At 35.4% G+C, this 25,889-nt stretch overlaps 1 protein-coding gene across 1 annotated transcript; it reads left to right on the forward strand.

The window, feature by feature from the left end:
* The first annotated feature begins 23,932 nt into the window (after positions 1-23,932).
* LOC139849965 (uncharacterized) lies at positions 23,933-25,766 on the forward strand. Its single transcript, XM_071839571.1, has 2 exons — positions 23,933-24,491; positions 25,422-25,766. Exons 1-2 carry the CDS (start codon positions 24,078-24,080, stop codon positions 25,764-25,766), a joined length of 759 nt encoding a protein of 252 aa, XP_071695672.1. The 5' UTR covers positions 23,933-24,077.
* Positions 25,767-25,889: the final 123 nt, after the last annotated feature.

A 25,889-nucleotide genomic window follows, 5' to 3' on the forward strand; every position in this document is an offset into this window, starting at 1 on the left:
CAAAAAGGTAGTTTTCCGGCATACCCTTTCTTGTCGCCGGGGAAAAAGGGCTCTTTGGTGAAGTTGTTATTGTTGCGGTTGCTTGATTGGGAGGCTTCCCATTTTCTTTTGTTGTTACTCGGGTGGTTCTCGACCATTGGTGCCGGTGCTTCCATTTCATTCACCGTTTCTAAAGTTTGGCGGGCCTTGGTTAAAGCCTCTTGTAGGTTAGTGGGTTGGGATGCCATTACCCCGTGTTGAATGCTCTTAGGGAGGCCATCCATGTAAAGTTCGACTCTTAGGGATTCGGGAGTCATGAGATTTGGACACATTGAGACTAGTTCGGTGAACCGTTGATTATAAGTTCCGAGGTCATTCCCGACCGTTTTTAAATTCCTTAGACCCTGTTCGAGCCTTCGAGTCTCGTCGCGCAGAAAATATTCGGTGATCATTCTTTCTCTTAATTCGGTCCATGAGAGTGTGTGGGCTTCATCGATACCCACCGATTGTACGTACTTGTTCCACCACGAAAGAGCAATGCCGGTGAAAGTGAGGGTGGAAAACTTGACCTTATCTTGGTCTCGACAACCGCTTGTATTAAAAACGGTCTCCATTTGTTCAAACCATCGGGTGAGAACAACCGGTCCTCCGGTTCCATCGAAAGTGGGAGGGTTGTACTTCATGAAGTTCTTGTAGGAGCAACCTTCGCTTGAATTACCGGCTCCACGATTGGTGTTGTTGGAAAAGTGATCGGCCACGGCCGTACCTACGGCGGTGGTTATCATTCGTTGAAGAGCTTGTTCTAGAGTTTCGAGAGGGGTATTGTGTTGACCTTGGTGAGCCATTGTTCCTTCATGACACAAGAATATCGTTGATTAGTATTCTTAACAATACTAACCGTGATATGGAATAAGGATAGAGAGTAAATTTTTCCTTGACCCGCCTTAAATTCTTTATGTCATAATGTCGGAACGTCCATGTGAATCACCGTAATATAATCCCGGAAATTATATTACCCTGATTCTCATGTGCATTTAACATTACTTCATAAAGTCAAGGTGGCGCGTCAACAAAATTTATCAACGTAAGATCAAGATCGAATACGAGTTAGATATGATAGAAGAGTTCGAGTATAAATGCACAAATAGTCAAGTAATTCCTACTTCAGTCTATATGCCGGTTGTAGTCTAGATTCACCTATGTACCCTATGACTCGGGGTGGACACAAATGAACTCTAAATCCCTACAACCAAAGCTCTGATACCACTTGTAGCGACCCCGACAAATCATCAAGTGACGGCGTCGTCTACATGGGTCCCATTACCTGGTCATAAGTCTTTATGACAACGTTTGACCAAAATATGTCGCCTTCATTTCAACATAAAGATTGTTTCCAAAGTTTAAAAGAATTGTTCAACCAAAAGTTAAGTTACAAGGTTATAAGTACAAATGAAATCTAGGCGACACGGTTTAAAGTAAAGTCATAAGACGCTCCATGAAATGCATGTATACTCGACATCCAATGCAAGTATCAAATAATGAGCGGAAGCATGTATCACATATCGTGCAAGACCTGAGAAAAACATAGAAATCTGTCAACGAAAACGTTGGTGAAATCATAGGTTTAAGTAAGTAAGTGAGTAAAAGTAAGTAAGTCGAACCACAAGGTTTGCAAAGTTGAAATAATAGTAATACATTCTAAAAGTTAATATTCAAGAGCACCCAATTATCAAAGCTTAACATTCCATCCATTGTATACCCCATCCATAGTGCTAGAACAAACACTGATTCTCGAAAATATATTTCATCCGTAGACAGTAGCGAACCGTCAAAGATGAGGGTTGTCAACCCATATGGCCATATAACATAAGTTCTCGCTTACACCCGTCAAGTGTAACTAATGATAATCGAATTGAGGATTTTTGTTCTAAACTCGTATGTAGAATGTTTGTTTTCCCGTTCTTGTGTTCACTTAATTCAAAAGAATCGTTTATGTTTTCTCATCCCAAATATAATTTCAAAAAGAGTAAAAGTGGGACTATGATCTCACCTTGAGCGCAAGAGTTAGTAAAGTACTTCAACGAGTAAACGCGTGCAAAGACAAAGCTAATCTCGACCTAAACAAGTAGGTTGTATCAATAACGATAGTCACGAAGGGTCAAAGTTGTTCAATTAGTCATATGGCTCGACACGACTCGATTATGTAGCATGTGAAGAAAATTGTCAAGTTTCATGCAAGATACAAGTATAGAATCATGTTAGAAAGATTGCATAATTAATTGGTTAAGTTTGACAAAAAGTCAAACTTGGTCGGGTCAAAGTCAACGAAAAAGTCAACATGTTCGGGTCGGGTCCCGGACTATTTTTCTATGCTAATTATTCATATACAAGTATATTAGAACAAGTTTCATGTGAATCGGAGGTCGGTAGCTAGTCAAACATTTCACGTGAAATGGGACAAAGAGGTCAGAATCTGACCAGGCCAATCCGCGCGCCGCGCGGGGATGGGGTGCGCCGCGCCACCATCTGGGCAGAGAATTCTGGTCAGTTTTTCAAAGTATGCACGAACCAAAATCTTTTCCAACCCAACTCTTGACCCGCAAACACTTATAATGCCTATCATATATCGTTGGAAAGGTATTTTGACGAGGAATACAACTAAGCACTTATGGTCCAACAATAACATCATTTACAATAGCCGAAAACTCATCAAGCGAACAATAAAAGTCCATTTTCAAAGTTTCAAGTTCATCAATTGCATTTTGAGTTTCGGGAAACCAATTCACACATATGATATGCCGTTTTGAAGGTAATCAAGCATACAATCCAACTAAACACTTACCAATAACATTAACAAGCATTCAACGCATCAAAAGTTCGTTTTAAGAGTTGTCAAACCCTAACCAAAACCTCAAAATCACTAATCATGTTAATGTAAGGTTTTCATGTCAATCAACACACCAAAACGAAGCTATTGAAGTAACTAACACTTTGAACACACAAACATTAACATCTAAACACATTTCATCATCCAAAATCAAAGATTAAGCATACACTTTTCATTTTCAAGCTAGTTACACCAAAACATCAAGATCGAGCATACAAATCATATATTCATGTTATACACGAGCCATAGACACTAACTAACAACATATCAAGTCAAAAACATGAATTTGAGAAATCTAGAGTTTTAGAGATATTACCCAAAATCGGTGTAGTTAGTATCAAATCGTAGAGGATGACGAGAGGATTAAGAATATGTAGTCGGATTTGTTGTGAGCTTCCAAGATCAAAATTAGATGATGAATTTTGTGTTTGTGTTCTTGAGAGAAAAGGAAGAAAGAAAAAGAGGAAGAAGATGGTGAAATGAAGTGTGTGGTGGTGAGGAGTCACTAGTTAGCCAAGTTTACCCGAGTGGCGAGATTAGTCCCTCAAGTTTGTTGTCGGGTGCGGGAAATAACCAAACGAATATTTTTAAAACGCAAGTTAACGAGAGATGTTATAATCGAGTAACGGGATTATCATGAACACTAGTTAACGAAGTGCACGAGTATAGGTGACGAGGGATGTTATTTAAAAAAAAAAAAAGACGGTGTTAAAATAATTTAACGGAAAAACGCGGGATGTTACATAATACATGTGAATTACTTTCATTCATATGTGAAAACGTGCCTTTAAGTACGTAGGGTACTTAACTTGATCCCCGGAAGCCTTTATGACTGTTAGTGTCACTTGACGTTTAGAACGAACTGCGTACTGTGTACACGTTTAACTTTGGTCATAATCGGAATATTATGATTACGAAATACTAATTGTTATTTTATAATAACAATTACTTGGGTTTTTGGATGCTTAATTACGTTTAGTAATTTACTAGAGCACACTAGTTAGTCTTGTTGGACTTTCTACCTTGTTGAACCTTAGCCTACCCTACACTAGCTAGTGGACTATTTAATTAGCCCAATTATAATAAGTTAGTGACCCATAATAATGAAAGACAAATGCCCATTTATTAGAGGGAACATACTAGCATTTTTGTTAAGCATTATCCTTAATGTTGCATGGGATCCTAACATAAGCACCAGCTTTAGACAACCATTAACCAAAAAGTAAAAAGGTGTCCCCCTTGTCCCCTCCCAAACCCCACGGCCTAAACACCCTCCCCACACCCTCACTTCCTATAAATACCAAGCTTATCCCATTCGTTTCACACTTGATTTCATTTACAAATTACACACACTTACTCTCTAATTCTCTCTCTAGTCTTTCTCACTCTAAAAAGTGTAAGTTTTAAATTTTTCTTTCTCTTCTTCTCCTCTTCTCATCCATGACATCATCATCATCATTTAATGGATCTAGCTTTTAGCTTTTGATCTTGTTATATCTTGTAGATTCAAACTTGGGTTCGAATCCTTCAAGAACATGAAAGATTCAAGCTTTCTAGCTTTGAATCTTCATTTACTTGTTAGATCTAGCTTGTGATTTCTTTGTTTTGTTATAAAGATCAAAACTTGTGTTTATGATCTTCATATATCTTAAAGATCCAAGCTTTATGCTTCAAGATCTTCAAGAACACTAAAGATCCAAGCTTTCTAGCTTAGGGTTTCATTATTATGTTAAAGATCTTAGCTTTTTAGCTTATGGTCTCATTACTTTCATTATTTTGTTAAAGATCTTAGCTTTCTAGCTTATGGTCTCATTAATCTTGTAAAGATCCAAGCTTTCTAGCTTAGGGTTTTCTTAATACTTGAGATCTAAGTTATTATTGTAGATCTCACTTACTTGAAACCTTTTTGTGTTTGTTGTGATGATAAAGATCAAGTCTTCATCATCATATATAATGGAGATGCATAAACTTGTGTAAAATGGACAAAGGTTGAAGCTTTATTGGATCTATGCAATAAAGAGGCAATCATGATGTTCAAAACTTGTAGAATGATAGATTTTACTCTTAGTTATTTATTTATGGTTAAACCTTGGTCAAAGTGATGCTAAAACATCAAAGAGTTGTACACTTGAAGCTTACAAGCATCAAGGATGAGAACCGTGATGAGCATCAAGCACCAAGAATCTCACCGGAGCAATTTTTTGCTGTTTTTCGGGGTCTAATCAGACTCCTGGGCTTCTGTAAAATTGATTTTCAGATAGTTCATTTCGAGTAGATGACTTTTCATTTAGGCCTTGACTTAATCCAATATACGGTTTAGGATTTATAGCCTTCCGGAAGTCACTACGCCTTTGTAACGTTGTGCTGAAATTTCTGACCAACTCGTACTTAAACCGTCGCCATTGTCAAACGATGACGAGTTAGGTTCTGAAAATTGGTTAGTGGTTAGAGGACTCACTTACGGAGTCATGGCCACTGACTACGCATCTTTTCAATTTGTATAGAGGTCGTAACAGCTGTCTGAAGTCAGCCTTTTGTTTCGATCTCTATTCTTGTTAAACTTACCTTAGTGTTGATGAATGATGATGATAATGATGATGTTGATGATGACATTTAAACTTAATTTATTCACTTGTAACTCTTTTGAGAAAACATACTGACCTAGTGACCTTTGACTTAGGTTGACGACCTTTCGGACCGACTTACTACCTGCATACGTTTCATATCGACTTTTACTGCTTATTCACTGTGAGTTATAGCACCCCTTACTACTTTTTACTATTTTTGGGACTGAGAATACATGCGCTTTTTACGTTTTACATACTAGACACGAGTACTTAAACTTTACATATGTGTGGGTGATATAACGGTACAAAGATTCCCCATGGCTCGTTAACATTTAATCATTGGTTTCCTAACAGTGAACGTGAATCTTAGATATGGATCCATAGGGTTTGACAACCCCACTCGGGCTAGTCGCGCTAGCATTCAACGGGTGTTTAATACTTCGAGGACAAACGCACTCTCCAAGTGCACTTTTAGGGGGTGATATACATACATTAAGTCTAGTTACCGGGTGCCCACGGTTAAGCATATACTTTTCATACTGATTTAAACTGCTGACTGAAGCACTGAAATCTAGTGGTCTACATTACTTTACTGATTACAAACTATAGCTCACCAACATTCGTGTTGACTTTTAAGCGTGTATTTCTCAGGTGCTTAGACGATGTTGCTTCCACTGTTAGACTTGCTGTCTTGGTGTTATAGACTTGCTGTTATGGACCTGCTGTATTAGATTTCCGCTGCATTACTTAGAGATGTCTCAATCATGGATCTTTTCATTTGCATTCGTAACTTATGTTATTTTCAAACAATGACTTTGTAATGACCTTTGTGTCACGTTATCTTTTGTAAAACGCTATCTTTTTATGAATGCAAAACTGGTTTTCAAACAGCATGTAGTGTTTGACCTTGTAATGATCCTGTTGTTGACGAACCGTACACGATGGTTTTGTACGGGGAGTCACACCATCTGCACTTCAAGCACCACAAATTCTTTCATCATTGCTTTATCTAAAAAATGGATTACAACACACATTATAGACTTGCTGTAGGTAGTAAACATCTTCCGGATTCATGAACAATTTTTCAATAACAATTTTACTGTGAGGTGTAGAGTTGTTGTAAGTACCACAATTGTACTTTATCTTTGATATAGAGATCTAGACTTGTTGTAGGTACCACAATTTTATTGTACCCAATGGAGTGAGATTTAACTTGGGGTACTGCCAACCCAGGTTCAATTCCCACTCCAAGCAGGGAGTTTCCAACCTTTGATGGTAATGCCAACATCAATGCGATTTGGGAAGGTCTCTGGGGGGTTTTCCCAACCTTTGATGGTACTGCCAACATCGTCGCGAGTTGGGTTTCCTCCTAACGCGTGTTTGGGTGACAAATGAGAGTATTCGATGTCGATATCGTCGTTCAAAAAAAAAAATTATTGTACCCAATTTTATTGTACCCAATTTTATTGTACTCAATTTTATTGTTCCTAATCTTAGAACAATTTTTCACTAGCAATTTTTCACCTATTTCATGAACTAGCTGTAGCCCAGACACGCACGCGCACACACACATTTTAAATTGAACATTTGAACACCACAACTAAAACATCAATTAACCACAGACGAACTTATATATTCATATAATCATCTATTACTAGTGAATCACACAATAAACTATACAAATCCTAAAACACTCACAGATAAACACATTTACACTATACAATTACCAAAATTATCAAATTACATACCTTATATCTTTCATTTGGAAATCCTGAGACGCCAATACTTTGAACATGGATGATTCGGAACTTTTTGTTAGCAAGTTGGTTGGTTGGAGGACTGAGTGTCTACATGATGATTTTCATATTTTACATGGCATTGATTGTTGAATATGATTATGGATGGTCTTAAATAGTGGAACTTTTTGAAAATCACATATCTTGAATAATGAAATGTTAAAAGGACGTAGGGTTGGAAATAATATAAAGTAGTAGACGAACTAAATTGTCAGGGTCGGTCCTGACCTTTTTGATGCCTAGTGCGACTTGAAATAAAATGCCCCTATCATAGTTTGTACTTGTAACTTTTAGCCTTAATTATCTACGTTCGTTATTTTCAGCCTTAACTTTTAACATTAATATGATCATTATCATTAGTCTCTGTATTTTTTCACAATTAAACAAAAAACCCCATAACTTTCATTTTATCTTCCATAACTTCAAGACTTTAACTACATAAACCTAGAAAATTTGATGCCCCTATCAATGTGATGCCCTGTGCCTGCACACATCTCGCACGGTGCCAAGCTCGGCCCTGTAAATTGTATTAGTGTACGTATTATACTTCGTAATAAATGTATAATCATAGCAATATTAAACGGGTAATCGGGTCGGGTAATTAGGTCTGTCGCTAAACCTATCTCGAACCTGAACTCAACAGAAAATTTAAAATCATCCTCGTATTTAGCTCTAGACCCGAATCAGACCCGGCCTAACAATACGGAATCTTGAATTTCCCCATTAATGAAATGTCCCGTTCATATTCATTATAAACGTTTCATATTAATTGATCTCTTTGCGAGGTTTTGACCTCTATATGAGACGTTTTTCAAAGACTGCATTCATTTTTAAAACAAACCATAACCTTTATTTTATCGACAAGGTTAAAAAGACACCACCTAGATTATCAAGAAATGATAATCTAAAAAAAATATCACACTTACTCACTACCAATACATATTAGTTTAAAATATTAATAAGTTACAACAAAGTAAATCTCGAATGCAGTTTTAAACAATATTATACAATCATGCTGACACCGAATCTTGTCCATATTTTAGCATGCAACAGTGGAAGCTCTTAATAATCATCTGAGAATAAACATGCTTTAAACGTTAACAAAAATGTTGGTGAGTTATTGGTTTAACCTATATATTTATCAAATCGTAATAATAGGCCACAAGATTTCATATTTCATTATACATCCCATACATAGAGATAAAAATTATTCAATGGTGAACACCTAGTAACCGACATTAACAAGATGCATATAAGAATATCCCCTATCATTCCGGGAAATCCATCGGACATGATAAAAAAATGAATTCGAAGTACTAAAGTATCCGGTACTTTGGATGGGGTTCGTTAGGCCCAATAGATCTATCTTTAGGATTCGCGTCAATTAGTAGATTGGTTTACTAATTCTTAGGCGACCAAGCAAAAGGGGCATATTCGGCTTCGATCATTCACCCATATAATGTAGTTTCAATTACTTGTGTCTACTTCGTCAAACATTTATAAAACTGCATGTATTCTCATCCCAAAAATATTAGATTTTTAAAAGTGGGACTATAACTCACTTTCACAGATTTTTACTTCGTCGGGAAGTAAGACTTGGCCACTGGTCGATTCACGAACCTATAAAAAATATGTACATATATATCAAAGTATGTTCAAAATATATTTACAACATTTTTTATTACGTTTTAATGATTTGAGTTTATTAAGTCAGCTGTCCTCGTTAGTAACCTACAACTAGTTGTCCACAGTTAGATGTACAGAAATAAATTGATATATATTATCTTGAATCAATTCACGACCCAGTGTATACATGTCTCAGGCTAGATCACAACTCAAAGTATATATATTTTTGGAATCAACCTTAACCCTGTATAGCTAACTCAAACATTACTGCATATAGAGTGTCTATGGTTGTTCCAAATAATATATATACATGGGTCGATATGATATGTCAAAACATTTGCATACGTGTCTATGGTACCCCAAGATTACATAATATATTAGAATACATGTATAATACAATATAAGTTAGCTAGGATATGATTAATATAGATTTGTTACCAATTTTCACGTAGCTACAACAAGCAAAATTATCCAATCTTGTTTTACCCATAACTTCTTCGTTTTAAATCCGTTTTGAGTGATTCAAGTTGCTATGGTTTCATATTGAACTTAAATTTACGAATCTAAACAGAAAAAGTATAAGTTAATAGTCAAAAATATAGATTACAAGTCATTTTTTAAAGGTAGTCATTTCAGTCGAAAGAACGACGTCTAGATGACCATTTTGGAAAACATACTTCCACTTTGAGTTTAACCATGATTTTTGGATATAGTTTCATATTCATAAGAGAAATCATTTTCCCAGAAGAATAGCTCTTAAATCAAAGTTTATCATAGTTTTTAATTAACCAACCCAAAACAGCCCGCGGTGTTTACTACGACGGCGTATGTCCGGTTTAACAGTGTTTTTCGTGTTTTCAGGTTTTAAATCATTAAGTTAGCATATCATAAGATATAGAACATGTGTCTAGTTGATTTTAAAAGTCAAGTTAGAAGGATTAACTTTTGTTTGCGAACAAGTTTAGAATTAACTAAACTATGTTCTAGTGATTACAAGTTTAAACCTTCGAATAAGATAGTTTTATATATATGATTCGAATGATGTTATGAACATCATTACTACCTAAAATTCTGTGGATAAACCTACTGGAAATGAGAAAAATAGATCTAGCTTCAAAGGATCCTTGGATGGCTTGAAAGTTCTTGAAGTAGAATCATGACACGAAAACAAGTTCAAGTAAGATTTCCACTCAAAATAAGATTGTTATAGTTATAGAAATTGATTCAAAGTTTGAATATGAGTATTACCTTGTATTAGAAAGATATATTACTGTAAATAAGAAATATTTCTTGAGGTTGGATGATCACTCAAAGTGGATTTGCAAGATTGAAAGTAAGCTAGCAAACTTGGAAGTGTTGTTGGTGTGTTCTTGAGTAGTTGTTTTGTAACTTGGTTTATGTATAGATTTATGAACTAGATTGAGCTAGGTTTTGATGAAGATGATGAAGAACACTTAGAACACCAAGAGAGAACTTGAGAGAGAGTAGTTTGATGCATAAAAATTGGAATTGAAATGTGTTTATGGTTGGTGAGTGTTAACGTGAATGAGGCTTGACATATAGCCTCCATTAGTTTATAATCTTGTGAGATATTTTATGCTAGATGTTAAATGATGGTTCCCACATGGTTAGGTGACTCACAAGGGCTGCTAAGAGCTGATCATTAAAGTGTATAAACCAATAGTAAATACATTTAGAAGCTCGGTATTATACGAGTACGAATACGGGTGCATACGAGTAGAATTGTTGATGAAAATGAATGAGGATGTAATTGTAAGCATTTTTATTAAGTAGAAGTACTTTGATAAGTATCTTGAAGTCTTTAAAAAGTGTATGAATACATATTAAAATACTACAAGTATATATATTTTAACTGAGTCGTTAAGTCATCGTTAGTCGTTACATGTAAGTGTTGTTTTGAAACCTTTAAGTTAACGATCTTGTTAAATGTTGTTAACTCATTGTTTATTATGTCTAATGAGATGTTATATTATTATATTATCATGATATTATGATGTATTAATATATCTTAATATGATATATATACATTTAAATGTCGTTACAACGATAATCGTTACATATATGTCTCGTTTCGAAATCCTTAAGTTAGTAGTCTGGTTTTTACATATGTAGTTCATTGTTAATACACTTAATGATATGTTTACTTATCATTTATCATGTTTAAATATAGTGTATCAATATCATAATATGATTCATATGTATTTAATAAGACGTTGTTATAACGATAATCGTTATATATATCGTTTTCGAGTTTCTTAATTCAATAAACTCATTTTTATGTATATCACTCATTGTTAATATACCTAGTGAGATACTTACTTATCATACTATCATGTTAACTATATATATATATATATATATATATATATATATATATATATATATATATATATATATATATATATATATATATCCATATATATGTCATCATATAGTTTTTACTAGATTTAACGTTCGTGAATCGCCGGTCAACTTGGGTGGTCAATGTCTATATGAAACCTATTTCAATTAATCAAGTCTTAACAAGTTTGATTGCTTAACATGATGGAAACACTTAATCATGTAAATATCAATTTCATTTAATATATATAAACTTGGAAAAGTTCGGGTCACTACAGTACCTACCCGTTAAATAAATTTCGTCCCGAAATTTTAAGCAGTTGGAGGTGTTGAAGTATCTTCTGGAAATAAGTGCGGGTATTTCTTCTTCATCTGATCTTCTCGTTCCCAGGTGAACTTGGGTCCTCTACGAGCGTTCCATCGAACCTTAACAATTGGTATCTTGTTTTGCTTAAGTCTTTTAACCTCACGATCCATTATTTCAACGGGTTCTTCGATGAATTGAAGTTTTTCGTTGATTTGGATTTCGTCTAACGGAATAGTGAGATCTTCTTTAGCAAAAAATTTCTTCAAATTTGAGACGTGGAAAGTGTTATGTACAACCGCGAGTTGTTGAGGTAACTCAAGTCGGTAAGCTACTGGTCCGACACTATCAATAATCTTGAATGGTCCAATATACCTTGGATTTAATTTCCCTCTTTTACCAAATCAAACAACGCCTTTCCAAGGTGAAACCTTAAGCATGACCATCTCCCCAATTTCAAATTCTATATCTTTTCTCTTAATGTCCGCATAGCTCTTTTGTCGTCTTTGGGCGGTTTTCAACCGTTGTTGAATTAGAATGATTTTCTATGTGGTTTCTTGAATAATTTCTGGACCCGTAATTTGTCTATCCCCCACTTCACTCCAACAAATCAGAGACCTACACTTTCTACCATAAAGTGCCTCAAACAGCGCCATTTCAATGCTCGAGTGGTAACTGTTGTTGTAGGAAAATTCTGCTAATGGTAAATGTCGATCCCAATTGTTTTCGAAATCAATAACACATGCTCGTAGCATGTATTCAAGCGTTTGTATCGTCCTTTCGCTCTGCCCATCAGTTTGTGGATGATAGGCAGTACTCATGTCTAGACGAGTTCCTAATGCTTGCTGTAATGTCTGCCAGAATCTTGAAATAAATCTGCGATCCCTATCAGAGATAATAGAGATTGGTATTCCATGTCTGGAGACGACTTCCTTCAAATACAGTCGTACTAACTTCTCCATCTTGTCATCTTCTCTTATTGGCAGGAAGTATGCTGATTTGGTGAGACGGTCAACTATTACCCAAATAGTATCAAAACCACTTGCAGTCCTTGGCAATTTAGTGATAAAATCCATGGTAATGTTTTCCCATTTCCATTTCGGGATTTCGGGTTGTTGAAGTAGACCTGATGGTTTCTGATACTCAGCTTTGACCTTAGAACACGTCAAATATTCTCCTACGTATTTAGCAACATCGACTTTCATACCCGGCCACCAAAAATGTTTCTTGAGATCCTTGTACATCTTCTCCGCTCCAGGATGTATTAAGTATCTGGTTTTATGAGCTTCTCTAAGTACCATTTCTCTCATATCTCCAAATTTTGGTACAAAAATTCTTTCAGCCCTATACCGGGTTCCGTCTTCCCGAATATTAAGATGCTTCTCCGATCCTTTGGGTATTTCATCCTTTAAATTTCCCTCTTTTAAAACTCCTTGTTGCGCCTCCTTTATTTAAGTAGTAAGGTTAGTGTGAATCATTATATTCATAGCTTTTACTCGAATGGGTTCTCTGTCCTTTCTGCTCAAGGCATCGGCTACCACATTTGCCTTCCCCAGGTGGTAACGAATCTCAAAGTCGTAATCATTCAACAATTCAATCCACCTGCACTGCCTCATGTACAGTTGTTTCTGATTAAATATGTATTGAAGACTTTTATTGTCGGTATATATATATTACTTTTGACCCCATATAAGTAGTGCCTCCAAGTCTTTAATGCAAAAACAAACACGCCTAATTCCAAATCATGCGTCGTATAATTCTGCTCGTGAATCTTCAATTGTCTAGACGCATAAGCAATTACCTTCGTTCGTTGCATTAATACACAACCTAGACCTTGCTTTGAGGCATCACAATATATCACAAAATCATCATTCCCTTCAGGTAATGACAATATAGGTGCCGTAGTTAACTTTTGCTTCAACAATTGAAACGCTTTCTCTTGTTCATCCTTCCATTCAAATTTCTTCCCTTTATGCGTTAATGCAGTTAAGGGTTTTGCTATTTTGGAAAAATCTTGGATGAATCTCCTGTAATAACCAGCCAGCCCTAAAAATTGACGTATGTGTTTCGGAGTTTTCGGGGTTTCCCACTTTTCAACGGTTTCAATCTTTGCTGGATCCATCTGAATACCTTCTTTGTTCACTATATGACCGAGGAATTGAACTTCTTCCAACCAAAATGCACACTTTGAAAACTTAGCGTACAGTTTTTCTTTTCTCAGCAACTCTAGCACTTTTCTCAAATGTTCTTCGTGCTCTTGATCATTCTTCGAGTAAATAAGTATGTCATCAATGAAAACAATGATAAACTTGTCAAGATATGGCCCACATACTCGGTTCATGAGGTCCATGAACACAGCTGGTGCATTAGTCAATCCAAACGGCATAACCATAAACTCGTAATGACCGTAACGCGTCCTAAAAGCAGTCTTCGAAATATCATCCTCCTTCACCCGCATTTGATGATATCCAGAACATAAATCTATCTTCGAATAAACCGACGAGCCTTGTAGTTTATCAAATAAGTCGTCGATTCTCGGTAATGGGTAACGGTTCTTGATGGTAAGTTTGTTCAACTCTCGGTAGTCGATACACAACCTGAATGTACCATCTTTCTTCTTGAAAAACAGAACAGGAGCTCCCCATGGTGATGTACTTAGTCGAATGAAACCACGCTCTAAAAGTTCCTGTAACTGACTTTGTAATTCTTTCATTTCGCAGGGTGCGAGTCTGTATGGAGCACGAGCTATTGGTGCAGCTCCTGGTACAAGGTCTATTTGAAATTCAACGGATCGATGTGGGGATAATCCCGGTAATTCTTTCGAAAATACATCGGGAAATTCTTTTGCGACGGGAACATCACTGATGTTCTTTTCTTCAGGTTTAACTTCCTCGATGTGTGCTAGAATGACGTAACAACCTTTTCTTATTAGTTTTTGCGCCTTTAAACTACTAATAAGATTTAACTTCGCGTTGTTCTTTTCTCCGTATACCATTAAAGGCTTTCCTTTTTCACGCATAATGCGAATCGCATTTTTGTAACAAACGACCTCTGCTCTTACCTTCTTCAACCAGTCCATGCCAATTATTACATCAAAACTCCCTAACTCAACTGGTATTAAATCAATCTTAAGCGTTTCATCACCCAGTTTAATTTCTCTATCCCGACATATATTATCTGCTGAAATTAATTTACCGTTTGCTAATTCAAGTAAAAATTTATTATCCAAAGGCATCAATGGGTAACTTAATTTAGCACAAAAATCTCTACTCATATAGCTTCTATCCGCACCCAAATCAAATAAAACATAAGCAGATTTATCGTCAATAAGAAACGTACCCGTAACAAGCTCCGGGTCTTCCTGTGCTTCTGCCACATTAATATTGAAAACTCTTTCGCGGCCCTGCCCATTAGTATTCCCCTGATTCGGGCAATTTCTAATAATGTGGCCAGGTTTTCCACATTTATAACAAACAGCGTTGGTATTACTTGCTCCGACACTATTCGTTCCGGCATTACTTGTTCCAACACTATTTGTTCCTTTAGTTCTATAAAACCTTGGTCCGTAGACCTCACACTTTGTCGTGCTATGACCATTTCTTTTACACATGTTGCAAAATGTCGTGCAAAACCCCGGATGATTTTCTTCACACCTATGACACGGCTGATTTTGGTTTTTGTTGCCGTTGTTGTTATTGAGGTTGTTGTTGGGATTGTTATTGTTGTTGAAACGGTTGTTGTAGTTGTTGTTGTTGTTGGGACGTTTGTTGTAGTTATTGTTAGGATTGCGGTTATTGTTGCGGTTGTTGGGATATTTGTTGCGATTATGGTTGTAATTGTTATTGTTGTTGTACTGGTGACTCTTGTCACCGTTTTCCTCCCACTACCTCTTGAGTTGTTTCGTGTTGGCTTCTTCGGTCGCCTGCTCTTTAATTCTTCCCTCAATCTGATTTATGAGTTTATGAGCCATTCGACTTGCCTTTTGTATGGAAGTGGGCTCGTGTGAACTCACATCTTCTTGAATCCTTACTGGTAACCCTTTTAAAAACGCGTCGATCTTCTCTTCTACATCTTAGAACGCTCCCGGACACAATAGGCACAACTCTGTGAATCGTCGTTCATACATGGTAATGTCGAACCCTTGTGTTCGTAACTCTCTAAGCTCTACCTTGAGCTTATTGACCTCATTTCTAGGACGGTATTGCTCGTTCATCAATTGCTTGAATGCCGACCACGGTAGTGCGTAAGCAGCATTTTGTTCTACCTGTTCCATATAGGTGTTCCACCACGTTAACGCAGTACCTGTGAAGGTATGCGTAGCATACTTAACTTTGTCCTCTTCAGTACACTTACTTATGGCAAACACCGATTCGACCTTCTCGGTCCACCGTTTCAATCCAATTGGTCCTTCGGTTCCATCAAATTCCAAAGGTTTGCAGGCAGTGAATTCTTTGTAGGAGCATCCTACACGATTTCTTGCGCCGTTAGCTGCATTGCTAGATTCAGAGTTATTGTTGGTATGTAGCGCAGCCTGTACTGCGGCTATGTTTGCAGCAAGAAAGGTACGAAATTCCTCTTCGCTCATATTCATGGTGTGTCGAGTAGTCGGTGCCATTTCCTTCAAAACAGCCAACTGAATCGAGTTAATCATACAGAATATTAAGAGTAGTTAATAGTATTTCGTAGCATAATATGAACTCATTTATAAAAGCTTTTTCTTCATATTAGCGTTTTATAAGTTTAAATTCGGGTACTACCTACCCGTTAAGCTCATACTTAGTAGCTAAAATACAATTCAACTACTACAATTCCATATGAAAAACTGATTATAATAATATATCACATTCAAATATTATTCAAACTTACAATTCCGCTATATTACATTTAACATGAAATATAACACACAATAACTTTGATACAAGACAGTTTTGAAGATAAATCTAGTTAATACGCAAGTCGTTCAGCAAAGGTAATAAAGGCACGTAATTCATAAGTCCAGAAACAAGTCATGCATTCTGGTTTAACTAAGACGACTTCCCATCCTTGGTCTTGTGGAAAGTAACCGTTATGACCATTGGCTAGGCAGTATGTTGTAATTTCGTCAAAAGGACGAGGGTTTCGTAATGTCCAGCAGCCCCGTAATAATCTAAAAACCTTGTTTCTCACCCCAACTACTGAATCCGTCACTTGTGGGAAGGTTTTATTTAAAAGTTGTAATTCGATGTTCTTTTTCTCACTTTGGTAAAAAGCGAACATCACTAACCCGTAAGCATAACATGCTTCTTTATGTTGCATGTTAGAAGCTCTTTCTAACTCACGAAATCCTATGTTGGGATATGTTGAGTCAAAATAGGTTCTTAACCCGTAGCGTAAAATTGCATTTGGGTTCCCCGCATTTAATGCTTTAAAGAAAACACTGCATAACTTACGGTCTCCCCAATGTGATATACCCTACCTATCAAAGGAAAGCCTTTTATAAACTAAGGCATTTCTGGAAAGTCTTTCAAATGTTTGACAAGTTAATTTCGCCATAACTAATTGTGCTGATGAATTCTGACCGACTCTAGACAAGATTTCATCAATCATATCCTCTGGTAGGTCTTTTAAAATATTCGATTGTCTACCCTTAACATTCATTTTGTGTTTTTATACTGTAAAATAGACAAGGATTAGATTCGTAAAAGATAATTAACAAACAATACGAGCAATTTTTACATAGAACATAAAAGTACAGCACACTATAATACATATAATACACAACATGATTACAACCCTTTAATCTGAATTACTGGTTTCTTCTTCTCCGGACTTGGTTCGTTTTCCTAATTTTCTAGAGATATATGGTGTTCCTCTAATACGAGCCGTCGTTTTCCATAATGGTTTAGAAATACCTGGCGATTTAGAGGTTCCCGGGTTATTGTTACAATTTAGGAAATACGGATGTTGCCTATACATATAAAGTTCATCGGGGTTGGAATCAGGTTTCTCTATTTTTATACCTTTTCCCTTATTATTTTCTTTTGCTTTATTAAATTGGGTCGTGGTAATTTCTATAACATTATTGGAATCCTCATCGGGATCCGATTCATCAAAAAATTGGTAATCTTCCCAATATTTTGCTTCCTCGGCGGAAACACCATTGACCATTATTAACTTTGGTCCGTTGGTTGAAGATTTTCTTTTATTTAATCGATTTACTGTAGGTATCAATATTTCTTCCTCCGGAACCTCTTCTTCTTCCGGTTCCTCCTCTTCCGGTTCCTCCTCTTCCGGTTCTTCTTCGGGAATTTGTGAATCTTTCCAAAATATATTCGATTCTTCATTATTATTAGGCGAGTCGATGGAATTTGTACTAGAGGTAGACATCTATCACACAATATCAAACATGTTAAGAGATTAATATATCACTTAATATTTTCATGTTAATAATATATAGTTTCCAACAAAAGTGTTAAGCAATCGTTTTTAAAAGAAAAACACGGTCGAAGTCCAGACTCACTAATGTATCCAAACAAACTCGATAAGACACACTAATGCAAATTTCTGGTTCTCTAAGACCAATGCTCTGATACCAACTGAAATGTCCCATTCATATCGATTATAAACGTTTCATATTAATTGATCTCTTTGCGAGGTTTTGACCTCTATATGAGACGTTTTTCAAAGACTGCATTCGTTTTTAAAACAAACCATAACCTTTATTTTATCGACAAGATTAAAAAGACACCACCTAGATTATCAAGAAATGATAATCTAAAAAAAATATCACACTTATACACTACCAATACATATTGGTTTACAATATTAATATGTTACAACAAAGTAAATCTCGAATGCAGTTTTAAACAATATTATACAATCATGCTGACATCGAATCTTGTCCACATTTTAGCATGCAACAGCGGAAGCTCTTAATAATCATCTGAGAATAAACATGCTTTAAACGTCAACAAAAATGTTGGTGAGTTATAGGTTTAACCTATATATTTATCAAATCGTAATAATAGACCACAAGATTTCATATTTCAATATACATCCCATACATAGAGATAAAAATCATTCATATGGTGAACACCTGGTAACCGACATTAACAAGATGCATATAAGAATATCCCCTATCATTTCGGGAAATCCATCGGACATGATAAAAAACGAATTCGAAGTACTAAAGCATCCGGTACTTTGGATGGGGTTCGTTAGGCCCAATAGATCTATCTTTAGGAATCGCGTCAATTAGTAGATTGGTTTACTAATTCTTAGGTTACCTAGCGAAAGGGGCATATTCGGCTTCGATCATTCACCCATATAATGTAGTTTCAATTACTTGTGTCTATTTCGTAAAACATTTATAAAACTGCATGTATTCTCATCCCAAAAATATTAGATTTTTAAAAGTGGGACTATAACTCACTTTCACAGATTTTTTACTTCGTCGGGAAGTAAGACTTGGCCACTGGTCGATTCACGAACCTATAACAAATATGTACATATATATATCAAAGTATGTTCAAAATATATTTACAACATTTTTTATTACGTTTTAATGATTTGAGTTTATTAAGTTAGCTGTCCTCGTTAGTAACCTACAACTAGTTGTCCAGAGTTAGATGTACAGAAATAAATTGATATATATTATCTTGAATCAATCCACGACCCAGTGTATACATGTCTCAGGCTAGATCACAACTCAAAGTATATATATTTTTGGAATCTACCCCAACCCTGTATAGCTAACTCAAACATTACTGCATATAGAGTGTCTATGGTTGTTCCAAATAATATATATACATGGGTCGATATGATATGTCAAAACATTTGCATACGTGTCTATGGTATTCCAAGATTACATAATATATTAGAATACATGTATAATACAATATAAGTTAGCTAGGATATGATTAATATAGATTTGTTACCAATTTTCACATAGCTACAACAAGCAAAATTATCCAATCTTATTTTACCCATAACTTCTTCGTTTTAAATCCGGTGATTCAAGTTGCTATGGTTTCATATTGAACTTAAGTTTATGAATCTAAACAGAAAAAGTATAAGTTTATTGTTGGAAATACAGATTACAAGTCATTTTTGTAAAGGTAGTCATTACAGTCGAAAGAACGACGTCTAGATGACCATTTTCCAAAACATACTTCCACTTTGAGTTTAACCATGATTTTTGGATATAGTTTCATGTTCATAAGAGAAATCATTTTCCCAGAAGAATAGCTCTTAAATCAAAGTTTATCATAGTTTTTAATTAACTAACTCAAAACAGCCCGCGGTGTTTACTACGACGGCGTATGTCCGGTTTTACGGTGTTTTTCGTGTTTTCAGGTTTTAAATCATTTAGTTAGCATATCATAAGATATAGAACATGTGTCTAGTTGATTTTAAAAGTCAAGTTAGAAGGATTAACTTTTGTTTCCGAACAAGTTTAGAATTAACTAAACTTTTTTTTTTTTTTGAAGGCAATAATATTATAAATAAAATAAGACTAGCAAGAAGCTAGTAGTTACAACGCTAATCGATAACTCGACAAACACAAGCTCGAAAAGGTACAAGACTGCAATCTAACAATCTAATAATCTACTCTATATCCAAATCAACAATTCACAAAACCACATTAAGGGCAAACACTCGGTAGAAAGCATGAAAATGGGGAGAAACAAACCACCTCACGAACAACCAACATCAAACCAAATAGTCTCGATCACACAGACTAACCAAGTGGTGGAATCGTGAATGTAGAAATGTAAAAAGAGAGATCATAACCGTTAAATCACAACCAACATCTAAGATTTATACCCTCGAAATACCAAGAAAATCACGAACGAGAAACCATCTCACGAAACAAACAATGAAATAACCCGAAACCACCTATCTAATTTCACAAACATAGATCTCCAAGCACCACCCCTAACACCACGATCTAGAAATCACCCGAAACAACGAGAAAATACCAACACGAACCACCATTAATCACCCGAAACAACTAATTAGTTTCACCCGAACAACTGATTAGTTTCACATCAACGATATGTAATTTACGACATTCAAGTAGTATGCATAAAAAATAAAGAAAGAAATCCAGATATAAAACGAGCCAGGAGCAATCCATGCTCCCGATGGCCAACACACGAACCACCATTAAGACCCACGGTATTCCGGTATCCTCCTCAGATCATAAACACAACCCGATACAGCACGAAAACAACCCCAAAATCGCCCGAAATCACTCGACTAATACATACGAAATCTGAAAGAAAACACCGTATACCAACTCGAATTCGAAAGGAGCTACTCGTTCTTTCTTTTATTTTTTGTAGCATACATACCTGAAAATTGAGTCATGAAAAGAACCCAACTTCCGGTAGATGAGAAGATTCCGATCTACCTGAATACCAGCAGAAGCGACCCGAAAACAACTCGAAAACAACCAACTCATGAAAAGCAAGCAACACGAATACATCATCAATAGAAGAGATCAGAAGCTGGCCACGACTTGAAAAAACAACAATGAAAGGGGCAAAGACAGAGATCCGACTTACAAAACGAAAAATAGGGGCAAAAACCGACCGGCAATGAGAGGAAGAGCGTATACAAGTTACCTGCGAGTCTTTGATATCTTAATAGCTATTGTGTGGTGTTCCTTTAGTCGTGTAGTTCCCGAACTGAACAGCAACGAAAACGGAAGCTATACCAGTAACCACCCGAAAACACCCAAAACCATAACGAACCCACCTAACACTACCCGATGCTGCTCGAAACCACCTGAAGCAACTTAAAAAACAACCCGAAACTGCTTAAAAACAACCCGTAACCACTCGATAAAACACGAAACGACCCGAAATTACCCGAAACTACCTACAACCGGGATCTACGTGAAACAAGCAACAAGGATAACGCGATCATGCTGTTTTGAGTCTTCTACGACCGCGACTTGTTGTAACACCCACATAATGAGCAGAAAAATCACGACCCAAATTTAAAAAGGTTATTGAGTGAAAAGGAAAAACAAAAACAAAATCAAAAGGAGTGAAAGAGGATATATTCTACAAATAAGGGAGAGATGGAGAGAGGTCCTCCGGACCGCCGGAGTAAACCGACGGCCGGAGGAGAAGAGTAGTGAGTGGTGGCGACGGCTGTTTTTAATTTAGGGTTTTTTCTGTAATTTGAGAGAGAGGAGAACGGCTGTCTATAAAAAATATATAAATATAAAGATGAATGAATTTAGAATTAACTAAACTATGTTCTAGTGATTACAAGTTTAAACCTTCGAATAAGATAGTTTTATATATATGATTCGAATGATGTTATGAACATCATTACTACCTCAAGTTCTGTGGATAAACCTACTGGAAATGAGAAAAATAGATCTAGCTTCAAAGGATCCTTGGATGGCTTGAAAGTTCTTGAAGTAGAATCATGACACGAAAACAAGTTCAAGTAAGATTTCCACTCGAAATAAGATTGTTATAGTTATAGAAATTGATTCAAAGTTTGAATATGAGTATTACCTTGTATTAGAAAGATATCTTACTGTAAATAAGAAAGATTTTTTGAGGTTGGATGATCACTCAAAGTGGATTTGCAAAATTGGAAGTAAGCTAGCAAACTTGGAAGTGTTGTTGGTGTGTTCTTGAGTAGTTATTTTGTAACTTGGTTTATGTGTGGATTTATGAACTAGATTGAGCTAGATTTTGATGAAGATGATGAAGAACACTTAGAACACTAAGAGAGAACTTGAGATAGAGTAGTTTGATGCATAAAAATTGGAATTGAAATGTGTTTATGGTTGGTGAGTGTTAACGTGAATGAGGCTTGACATATAGCCTCCATTAGTTTGTAATCTTGTGAGATATTTCATGCTAGATGTTAAACGATGGTTCTCACATGGTTAGGTGACTCACAAGGGTTGCTAAGAGCTGATCATTGAAGTGTATATACCAATAGTAAATACATTTAGAAGCTAGGTATTGTACGAGTACGAATACGGGTGCATACGAGTAGAATTGTTGATGAAAATGAATGAGGATGTAATTGTAAGCATTTTTGTTAAGTATAAGTACTTTGCTAAGTGTCTTGAAGTCTTTCAAAAGTATATGAATACATATTAAAACACTACATGTATATATATTTTAACTGAATCGTTAAGTCATCGTTAGTCGTTACATGTAAGTGTTGTTTTGAAACCTTTAAGTTAACGATCTTGTTAAATGTTGTTAACTCATTGTTTATTATGTCTAATGAGATGTTAAATTATTATATTATCATGATATTATGATGTATTAATATATCTTAATATGATATATATACATTTAAATGTCGTTACAACGATAATCGTTACATATATGTCTCGTTTCGAAATCCTTAAGTTAGTAGTCTTGTTTTTACATATGTAGTTCATTGTTAATACACTTAATGATATGTTTACTTATCATTTATCATGTTTAAATATAGTGTATCAATATCATAATATGATTCATGTGTATTTAATAAGACGTTGTTATAACGATAATCGTTATATATATCGTTTTCGAGTTTCTTAATTCAATAAACTCATTTTTATGTATATCACTCATTGTTAATATACCTAGTGAGATACTTACTTATCATACTATCATGTTAACTATATGTATATATGTATATATATATATATGTATATATATATATATATATATATATATATATATATATATATATATATATATATATATATATATATATATATATATAGTTTTTACTAGATTTAACGTTCGTGAATCGCCGGTCAATTTGGGTGGTCAATGTCTATATGAAACATATTTCAATTAATCAAGTCTTAACAAGTTTGATTGCTTAACATGATGGAAACACTTAATCATGTAAATATCAATTTTATTTAATATATATAAACATGGAAAAGTTCGGGTCACTACAATTGACTATGGGAATTTTTGGCAATCTCTATGGACACCCCTAAATGTAAGCTTATTAGACCAATTCCATCGTGGTGTCAGTCCTATCCGTCAAATGACATGGACTTAACTGACGAAAACTGAAGGACCCTAACCGGGCATCAATTTTGGGTGTCAGTTGGACCCTCAACGCAAAAAAAATTCGTCAGTTTGCTTTTTAACCAATCAATGATTTTCCAATTTTAATTAATATATATTTTTTATAATTAATTTATTTTTCCCACCCATTTCTAATCAGATTTTACCACATAACCCTACTCAATATTTAACATAAAAAACCGACATACACGGTTATAAAATTTTAGAAACTGACATCACCAAATCACAATCGGGTTACACTTTTTAAAAAAAAATGTCAAAACTGCGTGTGATGTCACAGTCACGATTAGAAATGGTCTTGTACCCGTACAAAAATTAAATGGATTTCATAGTTTCATACATTGGCTGATCAAATTTTATCAGCGATGAACGTGACCCGCCCATAACCCGTCAGCATACACTTTTCTGGCACATTGCCAACCTATTCACCGAGGGTTTTCAAAATCTCACCCTTGATCGAAATTTAACTTACATTCATCTCAAAACCAACCACCAATCATCATGGAACAAAACGGAACCACCAATCTCCGAACACGATCAAAGGCAGCTCCCGATTGGACTGTTGAAGAATCCCTAATTTTAGTCAACGAAATTGCTGCAATCGAAGCTGATTGTGGTGGAACTCTATCTTCTTTCCAGAAATGGAAAATTATAGTCCAAAATTGCAATGTGTTAGATGTTAATCGGAATTTGAACCAGTGCAGGAGAAAATGGGATTCATTGTTATCTGATTATAAGAAGATTAAACAGTCTGGATCGAGAATGGTGAGTTTTAATAGTGAATTGTTTAAGGCGGTCGAACAGTATGTTAGGGTTTATAAAGATGATTATGATTCAGAGGCTGAAAATGACTTCGATGAGCTTCCAGTTGCGCAATCTGGTATATTAAGCTATCTCAGATGCTATTTGAGTTTATATATTGAAAATATTTGATTATTTGAATGGTTTGGTATTGGGAATTAAATAGAATAATGTTGGACTCATGTGTTAGCTAGGTTTAGTGATTAATTGTTAAAGAATAGTTAAATCAATATATTAGTATTAGATTATAATATTAGTCTGTGACTGATCTTTTTATAATTTAAAAGGTAGTTTTACTCACTCCATCGATGTTTTTGATTGCATATAGTTTATTTACTAATAATGAAACATGAAAAATGTTCTTCATGATGTTAAATCAACAATGGAATAATTAATAATATATTTATATGCATGTAACATGGGTTAAGTGAGAGATGCAGTATTTTTAAATTTCATCTATAAATCCTAATGAAGATCTGAATTTCATACCCCACACTTACGGGATTGGGCGTTGTTTATTGTGGTATTGAAAGTAGTCAAAGAATATGACATCGGATCATTTATTTAGCTAAGGCATAAAAACTGCAAGGTTTTGATGTTCATCTAGTTAGTTGAATCAAATTCTTACTATACTCTTAAATTTTTTGGCATTTGGTAAAAGTTAAGACTTCTATTTTCCTAAAGGCCCCGTTTGGCTCACGGAATCGAATGGGAGTCAGCAAAAGGGAATTGAATTTAGACACGACGTGTGTCTAACTTCAGATCCAATTCCGCCGGAATCCCATTGGATTACATGAGCCAAACGGGGCCAGTATTTTGTTCTTCAACATGGTAAATATATTGTGGGCATATTAGTAAAGACATCTTAAAGAGGGGAGACAGGTTTAGGATCCTTTTAGGGGGACTGCAGAAACTGCATTTACTTCATACCTGCACATAAAATTGATTGCTTGACTTTCTTATATACCAAAAGAAAAAAAATGATAAATTTACGCGGTTTCCCTAAATTGGCATCAGGTTTGAAGAATCAAAAGTCTAACTAAGGTAATAACACCCGAGAATCGTACCATGCAACAGACAGCAAAGCCAACAAGATGTCTGAAAAGTGAAAACGATGAAGTTGAGGAATGCAGATCAGAGCAAGAGGTATGTCAGACAGATACCGTAGATGAAAGTACGAGGCTTGTTGAAGTCGGTCGAGAGGAGCATGAACAAAACATTGCTGAAATTCTGAGAGAAAATGCAGAACTAATTGAAGCTATTGCCAACAACAAAAATGCTACGTTCGATTTAACTAGGATCAATGGTGATAAGATTATAAGTTGCCTCAGCAAAATTGCATTCACCCTTGATGAGCTTTGCAAATTGCAAACTGGTTCAGTAGTTTAGGGTTTTTCTTCATTTTTTTTTTTTTTTTTTTTTTTTTTTAAGTCTTAGCAGTTCACTACTTTTGTCCCTGGTCCTGTTAGGTTTGTGTTGACGTTTTGAAGACTTGTTCACAATGGCATGGAT

This window comes from Rutidosis leptorrhynchoides, chromosome 5, assembly GCF_046630445.1.
Source record: "Rutidosis leptorrhynchoides isolate AG116_Rl617_1_P2 chromosome 5, CSIRO_AGI_Rlap_v1, whole genome shotgun sequence".
Taxonomy (NCBI): Eukaryota; Viridiplantae; Streptophyta; class Magnoliopsida; order Asterales; family Asteraceae; genus Rutidosis; species Rutidosis leptorrhynchoides.